General features: G+C 47.7%; 1 protein-coding gene across 2 annotated transcripts in view; it reads left to right on the forward strand.

Moving 5' to 3' along the window:
• Positions 1-16,695, forward strand: part of LOC119400464 (cerebellar degeneration-related protein 2-like) — a gene marked incomplete at its 3' end in the record, with an annotated part of 150,869 nt that overhangs the window by 41,531 nt on the left and 92,643 nt on the right. Inside the window, 1 exon segment of one of the 2 annotated variants that reach the window (XM_037667512.2) lies at positions 15,132-16,668. Within the exon segment in view, the coding sequence (XP_037523440.1) occupies positions 16,617-16,668 (52 nt within the window). 2 annotated transcript variants of the gene reach the window in all.

Below are 16,695 nucleotides of genomic sequence, written 5' to 3' on the forward strand. Positions count from 1 at the left end.
TACACAAATTGTACACGGCAATATGTCTTCCGCAACTTGAGTATGCGTCCGTGATATGGAATGGCATTGCTCAATCCAGCGGTAACACCATTGAACGAGTCCAGAAAAAATTCCTCAGCATATATAACCATCGCTTTGCTAAAAATGACTCTGGATCTCGTTCAAGTACTGCTGAATTATTATCACTGCCATCACTTCACTGCCGACGAAATCGCTCTGATCTTTCTTTACAAGCTAGTCCACGGTATCATATCCTGCCCTGTACTTCTCAATTGTGTAAATTTTCGAATTCCGCGTAAGTTAACCAGAGAGAACAGACCGTTTCATGTACCCGCCTGCTTCTTCCAACACTCTACCGTTCACAGAATACAAAGTCTCTATAATGTTAATTTTCTTGATCTTGACGTTTTTCATAGCCCACAATCATTGTTTTTATCCGAGCTTTGCACTGTTTTGACATAGTGTGGCACAATGTACAAAGTCTTCCCTTCTCAGTCTTTCCACATAGTTGTATATATGCAATCTAATTTTTTATGCCCCGTCAATATTTCTCGTGTTGTCTTATTTTACTCCTCCCCTTTTGTGTTCATTTCTCTTTGTCTACGTGTATTTGCTCTTTTTATTTCTGAAGACTGTCTGTATTGTATAGCTTATTTTTATTGTTTTTTTTTGCGTGCGCCTGCACAAAGACCTTACGGTTGTTCCTGGGCACGTTAAATAAATAAATGATTGATTGATTGATTATTATTATTATTATTATTATTATTATTATTATTATTATTATTATTATTATTATTATTATTATTATTATTATTATTGAGGGCTTCGTCTTTCACTTGACGAAAAAAAAAACATTTTCGTCTCAGTACCCCTTCAACGTATACCTAAATCCAAATGCACGCCTGTCGTCGTATTCGCGGCCGTCGTGGCAAGGGAGTCGAACCCACGTGTTCGAACTTAGCAACGAAACACGTTAACCGCTAAGCTTTCACGGCCATTTGATAGAACTTGTAAGTCCTAAAAACACAAGGAAAGGGAATTCTGGCCTCGGTGTTTAGTTCTGAATAGATAGCTTCAGTGGTTATGACGAAGCTGTAGTGAGATGTCAAAAGGAAGGCGAAATTATTAAATTAATCTATGCACGGGCAATCCGCAAATGTTTGTCTTTTTGCTGGTTTTGTGTCTTTGAGCGTTGCCGTCTGCTTGGATAACTGATGTGGGAGTTAGCGCGAACGAAATTACTTATACCGACTAGAAGAGAAGGCGGAGACAACGGCTACATTTTTAACAGCGCAAGAAGTTTCACCTGTGCATGCATTTTGTCACGCATGCGCAGAAAGAAGTCGAGCCCTCTTGTCTGGAGTATCGAGGGCCGTGGGCTTCCAGCTACGTTATTCGAGGCTTCGAGTTCGAGTGCTACACGACTTTTCTGTGGGGCTGCCTCGTTACCACACACTAAGATGAACCCGCCTTTGTTAGTTTTTCTTTCTTTTTCTGGTCGATTTCTTGTGCCATAACAGAAAATGACATGCTACATTTTAGTCAAAAGTAATTGGGAAGGTAACGAGTAATTTCCCTCGCTTGAAGTAATTCATTTCATTACTCATTAAAATAAAACGCAATTTAATCACGGTAGTTTCCTTACTGCCAAGTCTGTTCCTTGTCTCCGGACATCCATGCGGCATAGACGGCCAGTCAGAGAAGCTTCATTTCAGAGAATCCTGCTCAAATGAAGTACACCCGCCACGGGAGCGGTTACGGTGCTCGACTGCTGACCCGAAGGTGGCAGAATCGAATCGCGGCCGTGTGCTTAGACTGCAGCTGCAAGTTAAAGAACACCAGATAGTCACCAGTTTCCGGAGCCGTCCACTACGGCGCCCCTCATAATCATATCGTGGTTTTGGGAAAACCCCGACAATTATTAATATATTATTAATAACTGTAGTTTCATTACTCTAATTGCACTACTCCCAGGTCTATTCCTGTCGATTCTTGTTTCTGGACCTCCGCATGGACTGCTATAGTGAGAAAAGTTTCACTCAAGGAAATTCTGCACAAATGAAGCACTTTGAAAAGTGTCATCGTAGCCGACGGCGCATCCTGCTCGATACAGCGGCGATCGTGGCGTCGTGCGATTGATCGCGTGTAGCCTCCCCAAGCGGCCGGTCAAGCGCGCCTCTAATTGCCCCGCCGCCGGGGAGGCCTCCGACGTGGAAGCCGGGCCGGACCGACTTATTGGTCATCAACCTCTCGCGCTGCGTTCTGTAACCCGCCCAACCAGCCCGTGGCAGCTCGTGGGCTATGTCGACACCGAAATTCCCATTTAGTGGTCCGCAAGAGCGTGCGAAAAAAACACGGCGGATCGTTTTGAGCGAACCTGGCACCTACGGCAAATTGTTTTTGTTTTTTCGCTCTTTTCCTTCCTTATACTAATCAATTAAAGAACAAGTGGTTTCCCCTGTTTCTCTCATTTTATTGTATGTTGGCTTCAGTTATTTGGGGCATGCGTTTCCGATATATTGCGCCTTCAGCGATGTTTATCACTGATTACTTCCTTAATTTAACTCTTTTTTTTTTTTTTTGCTGTCTCGGATGTTTCCTTGATTATGTGCTTACCTGCTTTTATGTCTGGCATGCACAAGGGCTGCAATGTTTAATAATAATAATAATAATAATAATAATAATAATAATAATAATAATAATAATAATAATAATAATAATAATAATAATAATAATAATAAGAAGAAGAAGAAGAAGAAGAAGAAAGCTGTACCTGTCGAAGTCCTTGAGGAATTGTTTGACTAGGCCCGGCAGGGTCGGCCACAGCGACGTTGTTACGCACTAATAATAATTTAACTTATAAAATAAACGCCTCACATTGCCAAACAACATAACAGGAAGGAAAAAAGAACATATATTATGTCTAACCTTGTCACAAGACTACTTAAACATAACTCACATTACTCCTTTGTGAAGTTCGGCTGCTCTCATGAGTCCACCGTCAATCGTTACCAATGATATCAATCAATCAATCAATCAATCAATCAATCAATCAATCAATCAATCAATCAATCAATCAATCAATCGTTCATTTAACGTGCCCGAAAGCAACCCTATATAAGGTCTTTCGAACATCAAATGACAAGAAAATAACAAAAAAAAAAAACGATGACGGCCTGCAGCAGAATTCAAGTAGAAAAAGAGGGAACATACAAAACGATGTCAGAAGTATATAAACCGTAATAGCAAAACAACTTCAGAAATATAAAAGGGCAATAGTGATATAGTTCACGTGTGTCAAAATACAAAGCGAGGTGTAAAGATAAAGTAACGTTATACAATGCGTCAATTAACTACATTACAACGGCATGAAACTAAAAAAAAAAGAAAGAAAGACAGCGAGTTACGAAACATCAAGATCAAGCAAAATCTCACAGGGGCTCTTCTCGCGTGCTAAGGTGACAGCGAAAGCCATTACAGATTAGTCATCGACCATGTTTTTTGTTTAGTCATCACGTCTTTTTGTTTGCCTTGTTTTGCTTAGTCATCCGTATTTTATTATTGCTTAGTCATTCACCTTTTGTTTTTTAATTACTTTCATTTCATTCTTCATTACATCAGTTCACTCCGTATTACTACTAATTACATTGAGTTAATTTCAAATCACTCTTAATCCACTTTGCGGTGCTTTAATTCACGTTCGATGACTCGTATGGCATCGTGAGATTTTCGGTTTTGTCGACGCTACGGTCGCTCTTCCTGTTTGGCGAGGCATATAAGGCTTTCGCCTTGAGTGGATCGTTATAGGGACTGTATTTTAGTGTCGACGGTTTAGTGTCGGCGGGCAGGAACGTCAAACATTTCTACGCTTTCTGGTTACCTCAGTAGAATTCGAAAAATGATGCAATCGAGCAGGTCGGGGCTGATGGCGACGCTGTGAAAAAATTTTTAAAAATAACTGGCACATAACGCGATTCCGTTGCTAAGGAGGTAATAAAGTTGAATTGAATGGTGCAAATACTCACACAGGGACGAAGAACACAGGACGTGGATAAGCGCATACTCGCAACTCTATATGTACCAACTGCACGACCCACTATGTACCAACAGCTATGTACCAACTAGCCCAACAGCAGACGCTACTAAGGAGGTAATGATATTGACAACAATTCGACACTGCTAGAGTAAGTCGTTCATGTATAGTAAAGCGATGATTACACTACTACTACTACTACTACTACTACTACTACTACTACTACCACTGCTACTACTACTACTACTACTACTAATTGTTTTTGTTCGTCTTCGAGGACGTTTTGTACACTCTGCACAACGCCGAACTGTATCAGCTTGAGCATGCTCGTTTGATCGCTAACTTTCCACTGGCTCGGCACCGGCGAAAGGACAGCGCAGTTTTCCGGGCCGCCTTTGTGAGCTGGTCGGAGGGCGATTGAAACCGAGAGCTGCTGCCGTGTGTGGACCGACATTCGGCACGCTTCACGTCGCGTGCCAAATCTCAGTAGGCCGGCTGTGGGCTCACGGCGCGTTCCTTCGTCTCAACTGCAGCGCCACTTTCTTTTTTTTTTTCATTTCATCGTGTAATACTGGTGTCTGTGTACGGTCGTTGATTTGCCGTCCTTGATACCGTAGTGCGATACGTACGCGGGCGCATGCATGTTCGACGTATCAAGAGGTATCCGGAAAACCTGAAAAAACTGTTGTACACTTCCTAATTTTGCGAGTAGGTGAGACTGCGAAGGCTGCTGGGTTTTTTTTATGTCACATATCCGCAATAAAGTTTAGTTCCTCGTCCCGTCGGATTCCTCGTCTGGCGATCCTCGATTTTTCGTTGGATTTCAACCGTCAACATCAGCACCGGTACACGTGCGCAGTGTTCTTAATAAGGGGGGGGGGGGGGGCATGGTTTACCACAGCCCCCTCCCCCCTCGTTGATCGAGCTCCGCAGTGGATGGAAAAATGAAAATGAAGCGATGACGTCCTTCGCATAAAAGCCTGCCATTGGTCCCCGGCTTTCCTGTGGTAGAGGTGGGAAGCAAGCATGCAGTTCTTTTAATGCTACATTAGGGGTTCTCGGTCGCCATTATCGCCCAAAAACATGCGTAGCCATGCGTAGTATAGCATTGTAACGTTACAAGAGGTATCCCTGCTCATTAAAAAATGACTGAACTAGAGTCTGGGTCTGAGCTAGTTGGTAAAGTGACACATTGAAGCCGGTAAGCGCACCAAGACGAGGACAATGAAAACGAACACACAGAGCGCTCTCTGTGTCCGTTTTCGTTGTCCATGTCTTGGTGCGCTTAGCGGTTTCAATATATAGAAAATGACGTGAAAGGTCCGACTGAGTCAAAGGTATGGGGCAAAATTTGCACCCCTCTTCGGGGGGGGGGGGGGGGGGAGAGTGCCGCTCCCCCCACCCGTGCCCTCTCCCCCCTTCCTTCCCCGTGCACATGCCTATGGCAGTACCTGCAACGTCGTGCTAGATTGCTCCGTTAATTAACACATAGGTGTAGTTTTGCCGCGATTAGGCATAACCTACGTGCGACGAGTTTTTCCGCGTGGAACTACTGTGGGCTGCAATGCAGTACTCTCATTGTCTAGGTCAGTATAGCCTTAACGGTACAACCCAACAGATGTTTTCTCGTCCGCCTCTGTGATAGCGCTCCCTGTCGGTCAGCGCTATGTTCGGCCTTTGCATCCCAGAAACTTAGGGAAAGAAACGTATCGGCCTGCATATCGTTCACCGCGGGGAGAGGAGGCGAAGGTCGTCGTCACTAATCGCTCAGCTGCAGCGCAGGCATAAAGATGGCTCCTGCCGCGTGCCGCTATTATTAGCGCTCGAGACGTCGGCCGTTTAGTGGCCCGCTGAAGCACGCACTCAGTCGCGCATTTTTACCGCCCCGTTTCATTTATGTTTGTCGCGCCGTCCACTGTCGAGTCACCGCTCTCCGTCGAAGCGTGCGCGCACCTCGTGCACGCGCCGGCAGTTTTTCGCCCGACGGGGAGCGTGCATGCCTTGCCCCGCTAATCGCCACTGCTGCTTTCGTCGCTAAGAGGGCCGAGAAGGTGCGCACGGCATCCACCGTATTATAATGCATTAAAGGGACGCTACGTATAGTGAAACAGTGAATCAGTTTTGGTTGATAAATTATACTCCGAAAGCTTCATTGTCGTTGATATCACCACTATAAACTCATTAATAGAAGGGAGAAATCAAGGAAAAAGTCTCATTTTGAACTCCACACCTAAATTCCGCACGTGACGTCACGGATTTCAAGGCGTTCTATTCGTATATCGGCCCCGTTGGCTCAACGAAATTTCCTGAATCTTGGCATGCTATAAGACTCTGGCCCCCTCAGAGGAGAATTTACTTCATATTTATCGATTAGGAACTACGTAGGCGCTAGTAGACGCCGTCAAAATCTGTGACGTTGCGGCGATTGGTGCGGGAACTTGAAGGTGGCCTCGCCACCCACGTTTTCACAGTACCAAAATGACGTGGTGATTTTGGTACTGTGAAATAGTAATTTACTGATACAAGAAAAATCGTTTTTCTCTTTAGTGTCCCTTTAACGGTAGCGGTGTGTGAGTATTCGAAATTTTCGAATATCGGAGCGTATAGTGTTCTTATTAGATGAGATTTTCTTCTAATCGAACAGCCGCTATTAGTAATTGAATTGAATTGCTGCGACTTTCCGTGCCAAAACCACGATATGAATATGAACTCCGGATAAATATCCAGCACCTGGCGTTATTTAACGTTCGTCCAAATCTAAGTGCACGGGTGTTCTTTGCATCCACCCCTCCTCCCCCACCGCCACCCCCGCCCATCAGTATGCGACCGTCGGGGCCGGGAACCGAACCCACGCCGTAGCCGCTGTTGGTAAGCACGAATATTTTTCGAGTAGTTTGCGACTATTTATAAATGTCATTTGCCCCCAGAAAAACAAAATTGACGCAAAAATTTCGATAACATTAATTCCCACGAGCATAGTGTAGGACCAATAATGAGAGCGGGCGACTTCGCTCAGGAAGCCACCAGCTATGCAACGAACATTCGCACACTCTGAGTGCGTGCTGTGAATCTGTTTCCAGTGCTGCAGTTGTGCGTTTAATGCTAATATTGTGAATTCTAGGATGTTATCATTATTTTGCATAAGTTGTAAAAAACAGCTGATCTACCATGACACATCTTTCTTGGTTTTCATGGTGAAACTTTTTTTTTCATCGTCATCGCGACAATAAATGCTCAGTTCATATAGGTCGATTCGTCAGCACAAGAACTCATTCGTTGGTTCAACGCTCGCAGGACGTGAATTTTGAATTGTTGTGTGCTTTAGTGCTAAGCCCCCCAAGGGTTTGTGCTTGTAACACAGCTAGGCGCCACCTCAAGTTGTCAATGCTTGGCCTTTCTGGGCGCGGAACTGCGACTTTCTTTAATTTTCTTTACAGCCTTATCGTAAACATCATTAGCCTGTAAGGTCAATTTAGGGGCGTGTTTCCCGCCTATTGTAGGTGGCCGAGATGTCTTCGCATTCGCTGTATAGTGGCCTCTCCCACATTATGCATGTATACTACATTGAGAAGTCACATGCGTCATTTGTCCCTCCTTCTTTTGCACTTATCTGGCGACATTGTGACGTAACCGAGCTTCCACTCCGCTTGGCTCTGGCACACCGCGGCGTATGTCCAGCGCTGATAGTACCAAAGTGCGTCACCTGACTGCAGGTCGGCTATGCTCATTAGGATGCTAAACATCGCAGCGTCGCGCCGAGGACCGAGTGACTTGCCCCACCCGCGTAATTTCCCCGCTAAGAGCGAGAAGGCAAGCTTCGGGGACATGCATGGAGAACGTCGCAGACCTTGAGGTAAAACTATCTCCTCTCAGCGAGCTTTGAGAGCTAGATGGAAAACTGGCCGCCGTCCACTGTCGTCGCTCTGACAGCTGGCTTTATATGGCGTATTGTTCTAAGGGATCTCTAAACAGGACAATTGCTTTAGCGGGCATTATCACATTACCTGCTGCAGCAGCAAGAAGGCCACGAATACACTCTGGAATCATCATCATCATCATAATTCTCAGCCTGTTTTAGTGGACAGTGCAGGACGAAGGCCTCTCGCCTGTTTTACCCTATATCCTGTGCGATTTTATCCCTGCGAACGTCTTAATTTCGTTGCACCATCTAACTATCTGCCTTCCTCGACTGCGTTTCCCGTCCCTTGATAAACATTCTGTTGCTCTTACCGTCCACCGGTTGTCGTTACGTGGCCAGCCTAGGTCCATTTCTTTCGCTCGATGTAAATCAGGATATCTGCAACCCCTGTTTGTTCCCCGACCCATTCTGCTGTCCTCCGATCTCACTACGGTCATTCTTCATTGATGGTTTACCCACATTTTGAGATGAGTGTGGGTAAACCATACAAGCGGCGCAACTTTAACGTGAGCGACGTGTGAACGCCTTTTGAGATTTTCTATATACCAGGACGACGTGACGTCATGGACGTTAACGTCGCCTATTCGGACCGTGGTTGGCACCGGGGTGACAACCGAGGACTCTTAGGAGAAGCTGCACTTACAGAACCAAAGTGGCCTCTGTCAGAGAGCTGTGCCAGCTCGAAGCTTCTTGCTCTGATAGGCTTAGTGGAAATAAATGTCGCTTTTTTTATTGTTGCTCTCTAAACGATTATCTTTAATTGACTGCGCATTGATGTAAAGATTTATCATAAAATTTGCCTGGACGTCCAGCTTTCATCGTGCAGCCAGCGGCACATCTGTATGGCAGGCATGAAAGACGCGAAAGCGCTTGACGCCATGGAGATGAGCGAACGCAATGGGCTGGCGCATCCGTTATTTTTTGGGTTGAACGACGACAGCTATGACCTTATAGGCTGTCGCTGACTGTAGTTAGCTGCTTACCGGCAGACATGTTTTTGTTTTGTCGAGTCTTTGTTTATTGTTTCGGCAGCCTCACGCAGTTGGAAAGCTTCCGCGTTCGCTAAGCGTGGCGGCATCCACACCTTATATGTGCTACGAACCTCGCGTGTGGCCAGCGGCTTTCATTTTGCTCGACGTTGTAGTTCGGTTCGGAGGTCGGTCGACGGAATATAATTTAGGGGGAGGTGACGGCAATTACGTGCCGCGTGCACTGGATTCTAAATTTGTTGTGGTCGGTTAGCGTGACCAAACAGAAGCAAAAAAGCAGGCCCGTTTCTTTTTGCGAGAAATGCAGCCGGGTTTTTATCTCGAGACTGTGAGCGTCGTCGACTGACGTCAGAGAGAGAGAGAAGAGCCGTCTTTTAATAGGTGCTACGAAGAGCCGCTTTCGTTCGCTAATGGTCGTGGCTCTTTGTACGCCTTTATACGTACGTCGGCACGGGAAATGAGGAAGAAAAAAAAAAACGTGGCACCCCGAGGACGCGCTGGGAGCTCTATACGCATACTGCCGTATGTTACCATATTCGCGCGAATTTAACGGATCGCTTTGCAGCCTCGAAAGTATAAGTACGAAACGCAACTGCGGATTCTTCGCGCAGACGCGACATAGCCCGTCGTGGTGGCCTAGTGGTTATGGTGCCTGGTTTCTGACCCGAAGGTCGCGGGATCGAATCCCGACCGCGGCGGCCGCATCTCGATGGAGGCGAAATGCTAGAGGCACGTCCAGGTGGTCGAATTTTCCGAAGCCCTCGACTACGGCGTCTCTCATATCGTGGTTTTGGGAAGTAAAACCCCAACAGTTATTATTATACGAGGGTGCAGAGCGGTCGCGAACTTCCAAACGTACCCCGTCGGGCTGTTTCTATGGACTTCGTATAAGACATAGAGCAACGTAGACGCTAGCACACTCTTCTGTACGGCTCGGTTGTTCGTAGCAGGTGCCATATATAGTCGCAGAATGGTTTTGAATATAGCACGAGGCGTGTAGTATACAGTACTCACGGATTCAAACGCAACATCAAATTTTTTAGTATAACGACTGGTACGCGCAATTGCTCGAGATAACTACGTCATATCGCAACGAACCTGGTCTCTAAAGACAATGTTGGCTCTGATTTACGCGCTCGCATCGGAATTACACCAATATGGCCCGAACTGAAGACGGTGGAAACGAAAGCTTTGCTTAGTCCTAAATTGTCCTGTTTCAATCCGTGAGTACTATATTCATACATACTAGAGTGGTGACAAATGATGACGAAGGAAAGCAGAGAAAAGATTGCATCGCGATTACACGGCTCTTGTGTACGCGTCCTTAAGGTGGTTTTTCGTTTCTTCAAGTATGTGCCAACAGGCCCAGCAACAGATTCTCCTACGGCATTAATATTTTTCTGACAACTACCGAATATGTACGCGCAGGACTCAGGCGTGCACGCTTTTCTGTTGCTTTTAAGGCGAAGGCCTTATGTCTCGCGCGAGCGTGGGCTGGAACGAAAAGCCGGCACGAGAGAAGCGAAACAAGAACGATCACGTGATGTCTGATATGATGATAATCCAAGCAAATGAAGCGAGTACTGATCTTATTAGTGAAAGTTGGTTATGGGATTATAATCAATTCAAGTAAAGTAATTAGTGAGGTAGTTATTAAAGGTTAATCGGTGAAGGTTAATGAGTGAACGTTGGACGTCGATATGAAAGTACGCGGTAAAATAGGCAGGCCGTATATGGCTTTCGCCTTCGAGTCGTCTTAGGCAAATGCATAAGAGATCGTGTGAGTTTTGTTATATATATATATATATATATATATATATATATATATATATATATATATATATATATATATATATATATATATATATATATATATATATATATATATATATATACCTCCTGTACGTACGTTCACTACCCGCAGGGCTGTTGTTTCTGCTCGTGGCTGCACCGCCGTTAGCACTATATATCCTGTTCTCTTCACGTTTTTCTTTTTCTCTTGTTTTCAAATTCGTGTTCCGCTTTGTATACGAGCAAGATTCGCTTCGTGGGCGCGTTCACCTAGCTGCGAGATTCACTTCCTAGCTGGCCGCCATTAATGAGGAGGCGTTGTACGCAACGATTTATTGGTTCGCGTGAGAGTGCGCTTGCATTCACTAGCGTTCACGCGAAGCCGCATACAGGTTCGGCTTATAGTCTGTATAGATGGAGTGTGAATACTAAAGGCATGCCGCGTGCGCATACCCGGCGGAACGGCCTGCATCTTCGCGAATGACTGTGTCCGCGGGAGAAACGTTCCACTGTGAATCTTCGCAGATATAGCTTTTGCGGGGTCAACGTCCCACTGACCCTCCCTTGCTCTCACGCAATTTTTTCCCCATGGTTTGCAGTATAGGTAGGACGGTATCCTCCGCACTCGTGTCGGCGAAAAAAAATAAGGGGAAGCTGTTCCCTGGACATAAGTTTCCGTAAGTGAAATGAATAATAATAAGCCTCCTGTGAAGTACCCGACTATCTAGCGGTCTAGCATGCTACGGTTTGGTCTTCGCTACAATGGACCCCACCGCGCGGTAGCTTGGCACATAAGGCGTCGCGCTGCTAAGCTCGATAGCGCAGGTGTGTGTGTGTGTGTGTGTGTGTGTGTGTGTGTGTGTGTGTGTGTGTGTGTGTGTGTGTGTGTGTGTGTGTGTGTGTGTGTGTGTGTGTGTGTGCGCGCAGTGAAGTACACGCGCTAGGAAGCGATTTATTGACGTTTTGGCCGGGGTCCGGCCTTCCCCAGAATCTGATGAAGGCCGGACCGCGGCCGAAACGTCAATAATTCGCTCCATGGATGTGCCTGCACCTTGCGCACCTTGCATGTGCATGCACCTGGTGTGCGTAGAGTGGTACATGTAATAAGTTTCGAATGTCGGCTAATAGGCTTGCATCAAGTGCTAGAGAAACTTAGGTGTGCCTGTATTCGCTGTATGCGAAGCAAACCTCTCATTTCCGTTTACTGCTAACCGGATCGTGGGTGCATGTGTTCGTGAGATGAAGACGCGGGACGGAAACGAGGCATCGCGACTCTGTTCGGCGCCGGAAATTGAGTCTCCTCCACAGACGTTGTGTGTTTACGCCCCGTGGCGCTGCTCTGGCCGTCAGCCAATAACGGGCCTGGCGCGCCGTACACGGCCACGCGTTGCTTGCGAGGTTGCACGAGCATGACCCACAAGCCTCGCACAAGAGCGCGAGTTTTGGCGTATAGCTATACGAGTGGTGTATACATATACTGGCGCAGGCAGCTATATACGACATCACAACCTTTGCGTGCGTCGTAGACGCCATGTCTGGGTTTTTAAATAATCTGCAGAGCCAGAACCTTTATCGTGTTGTCTTCATCACTGCTCATCAAATTATGCTCGCTCTGTTCTTTCACGAACGAAAAATTCGGCGCGTGTTACACCCTCGTAGCAGAGGAAGGCGAATGCCTGGCTGCATCCATGTAGCAAAATTGAGCCCCAACGTGCAAGTACGTATGTTTCGCATTAAATGGACCCCTATATATACAAAAGGCCTCATGCGAGCACTTTTGTCTTTGTCTTTTGTCAAAGATGTGAAGAGAATAGCGAAGCACCCACTACAAGGCAATACGCGCACCTGCGTACCTACACACTTTGTTTATGCTGTGGCTGATGATGATGAATGATGGCTGAGCCCTTTGCAATGGGTTGGAAGCTTTGCACCAGTCCCTCGTTGCGCAGTTCACGTAGTGTGACATCTGGTGTGATGAAACGCTTCTGCCACGTGATATTACGTCTGTTGACATGACTCATAGTCCAACGTGACACCTGTATATGGTATTCTGCTATCCGCATATTGAACGCTTAAGGAGGACCCAGAGAGCTGATTCTGCTCGTCCGGGCACCAGCTCACCAGGGACTTGGAGGCTCATTCGGTCGCTCGAGGTCTCACTTACCGGTCGACCCCCGGAGCCTCTTAAGTCACCGAAATTACGAACAGAAGAAAAAATATGCGCGCATGTACCAAGACATCACAGCACACTACAGACCAAATCGGCAAATCTACCCGGGAGCGGACAGAACGCCCAGTAAGAAAAAGAAGGTTATGTGGCGAAAATTACAGTCGTTTTTTTTTTTCGATGGCATTATTCCGAACGCCGTACTCTACAACAACGGGCATCCAGGAGTACTCAGGTCAAAGTGGAAATTTTTGTGATGAGGCAGCATATTTGGTCCATACAGTGAGGACATGTCCGCACGTGCATGATAGCTCGCGCACTCTAGAATCTAGGGAGGCCCTGCTTCTCAGCTCAGACCGCAACGTCCATAATCGGTTAAGCCCTTGCTGCTGCCGTGTTTCAAGGGATTCCGGCCGACGGGTAGGGGCGGCTGGCGAGATCTCTCCTGACGCTTAATAATGTTCTCTCTCTCTCTCTCCAAAGTAGTCTGAAGCTGGCTGACAATTGGGCATGTTGGTTCATGATCCAAAGTGTTCTACCGCCCAAGCAGGACAGGGACTAAACGAAGAGAGACTGTGTGTGTCGTCGTCTCTTCCTTTAGTCCCTGTCCTGCTTGCGCAATTGAACTCTTTAGTCTCAAGCACTGTCTTGGCTCTATGGTAGAACACTTGACTGCCACGCACGATGCCTGGGTTTCATTCCGGCTCAAACCTTGTTCTTTTGAATGTCACGCTTGAGAGGTCACGTGGGTTTCTGGACCCGCACGCCGCGTTTCTCAACGGAGGTGGCGCGGCGCCTCACAGCGACGCTCGCGGAGGAGCCGAAGTAGCTGGGTATTTTGAAGGAGGCACACAAAATGAAGCATTGTTGTGACTGACACTTGAAGTTTACGAGCGCAAGTATACCACATGTATTGAATAAGTTCAGCTGGTAATTGATTGATTGAATATCCTTAGGCTTGCAGCAGGGAGGGCAGGGGATAGGGTGGTTTCACTGTGGGCGCCGACGGGTGCGGTTGAACGTATTGTATGTTCTGCAGCCTCGAAAAAAATAATAATGGAAAGCATAGGAGAGGGCGTGGCGACAGGCGGATAAACACCAACGCATCTGTATCTGCGTCATTGGAAGCTCCGCTGTTGAAGTGATTGTTTCTGACTAGAGGAACGTGTGAGTGCCTTTGAGGCCTACGGCGGCCCTTAGCATCCCCCTCGCTGAATCGAGTCCCTTTGAAAGCAGCAGCGCTTCGACCTTTGATCGATGAGTCTGCGATAATGCATTCTCCGAGAGACGACGACAGTGCCTTCCTTACGTCGCGCTCACGTTGTATATGCTAGAATATCTATACGCTGCTTTACAGAAGCGTGGCTAGCGGCGCATTCGCGCTGTCATATGGCTGTGCGCTTTTTTTGAAGACCGCGGCGGTGTTCGCCGTTGTTATGTTCATATTACTTTGAGGTCGCTCAATATATATACACATCTTTGTTTATTATGGTCTGTTGTCTGTTATGCTGTCTATATGTGATAATTAATCTGCATGGTGTAGGTGCTACCCGCTCGAGGCTTCTTTATCGGGGAAAATTATTTATTTGTATTTTGAGACTTTCTTTTGCAGTGTCACGGTGTGTATTGAAATTGTAATCTGAACGTGCCGCGTATTTTCTTTTTTTTGTCATGTTACTGTGAAAACTTTGTTTGATATGTTACTTTAGACACGGTTTGTTGTATGCTGACCCCTTTGAGAACTAATGAGTATCCGGCGCCGTATTTGTGCGCTAACATCTCCTCATATCACATCATTAAAGGAAACTGCGGCCGTGGGAACGTGGCCTCGTGAATAACCTGCCGATCACGACGCATTCACGCACACATATTCACTCCAGCAGGAGGAGGCGGTTTGCGCGCGCGTGTGCACGCGAAAGTGCACGCGCGCGCGAGGACGCATCCAACCGGTTTCCCTCTCTCTTCAATTCCGCATGGGCCGAGAAATGCACCGCTCGCGTTATACACGAGGTATCTTCCTTCGGCCGTTGATACCGCCGTGAACCAACGGTACATAAAGAGAAAACGAAGCGGCCGTTGTGTGCAGCATCCACACGCCCGCCGGCGCACACCAGTCGTGGCTTCCTCCTCCTCCTCCGTTGTCTGCTCCTCTCCTGCTCCTCTCGTTCGGAGCAGAGTGTAGTCCGACGTCGTTCCAGTCCTCCGCCTGCTGTGCGCGTGTGCACTGCCGTCGTGGAAGGAACGACTTCGCAGCACTTTTGGCGAGCACCTGTCGCGAACGGCGTGTGTGTACGTACGCGTCGCCACGACGCTTTCACGTAGCCTCTCTCCGATTCGTACGACGACAGCCGCGTGTCGCTGCTCTCCGTCGCCGCAACGTCCTGACCGCAGCTACCGTCTTGTTACGAGCCGGCGTGTTGTCACGCTGCTTTGTGAGACTAACGAAGACACGTGTGCCGCCGTCCCCAACCTTGCCTGGCGCAGCATCGGTGGGCCTGTATCAGGCCGCTTGTTTTGTTTTACCTCCACGCGTGTTTACTTTGACGCGGCCGGGAGTTGATTGCATCTGCAGACGCGCAGTGCACAATTTATTTTCCCGCAGGAGAGGTGCGGCACCGATCTCAGTGTCTTCGCGTCACTTCGATTCTTTCGATCATTGTGCGACACGCCTTTCTCATCCATATTGCCTGTACCGCTGGGACAATCCATGCCTCGCCACTCCGCGGACTTGAACCTACACCCATCGGCGATCTTAGCGTGGGCAGCCGCATCGTTAGCGATGATGCACTGCGTCGCCCTCTGGAAAGACGCATGAGCTGACATTACCACGCCCGCGGGACCACACAAGGAAATATTCACGGTTTGTTTACTTTGCGGCGACTTCTGCGCGGAAGTGGGGCGGCTGTATGTGACATAACCATCTCTTCCGGTTGGAGGGAGCGGACGGATTCTGCTCGCTTCCGCCTTTAGCACTGCCATCCTTCACCGCACCGAGACTTGACTATGCACCGTAGCGCGAATGAGACGCGAGCGAACAACGCCCATCGACGCTTAGAGTGACGTTTCGGCTCGCCTAGAGTGCTCTCCCACACGGGCAAAGATACGGCGAGGCGCGCCTGCGCTTTTCTGATTGGAATACGTGCTTCGTGACTTGTGTGCGCTGACGCGAGAGGTTGAAGGTGGAGACCATGACTAGGTGTGCTTCGCGTCACTCTGGGTGTTGATGAAAGCCGTTGACCAAGCTCACGTTGATGGTCGAAAGGGCACAGAATCGACGCTTCCTGTGGGTGCTGCAGTTTCCTGGTACTGATTATCGAGCGAGTGAACTTTGTCGTCGACGCATAATCCCGTCATTGTTCCCGTGGTGACGGTATTGTTTTAGTCGCCCATATCCGCTGCTTTCAATACTGTAACGTCAGCGGGGAACATACTGTGTACCGAAACAGTGGCGATCTTCAGCTCTGCGAAGATGTCATTCGACCACTGCGAGCTCTTCTCACAACTGCGCGCCGTTCATCCTGACGACGCTTTCCCGACGCAGTGCGACAACGCGTTTCTCCACGAAGAAGCCGCGTTGCACGCAGTGCGCAGTGGCCATTGACACGGAGAATCTTGTGCTCGTGAGAGGTATTCGTTTTAAATCGCGAGTGCACGCTTGTTTAAGGTGAACTGGAGGTGTACTGCGGTGTACTGCGGACGTTCTTGTAAGCGGAAGCCATGGATTCGGTCTTCCGTTACCTCTACTACAACCAAGACGACGACTCAACAAGTAAGATACGCTGCATTGTCGAAAGGG

Source organism: Rhipicephalus sanguineus, chromosome 7 (genome assembly GCF_013339695.2).
Source record: "Rhipicephalus sanguineus isolate Rsan-2018 chromosome 7, BIME_Rsan_1.4, whole genome shotgun sequence".
Taxonomy (NCBI): Eukaryota; Metazoa; Arthropoda; class Arachnida; order Ixodida; family Ixodidae; genus Rhipicephalus; species Rhipicephalus sanguineus.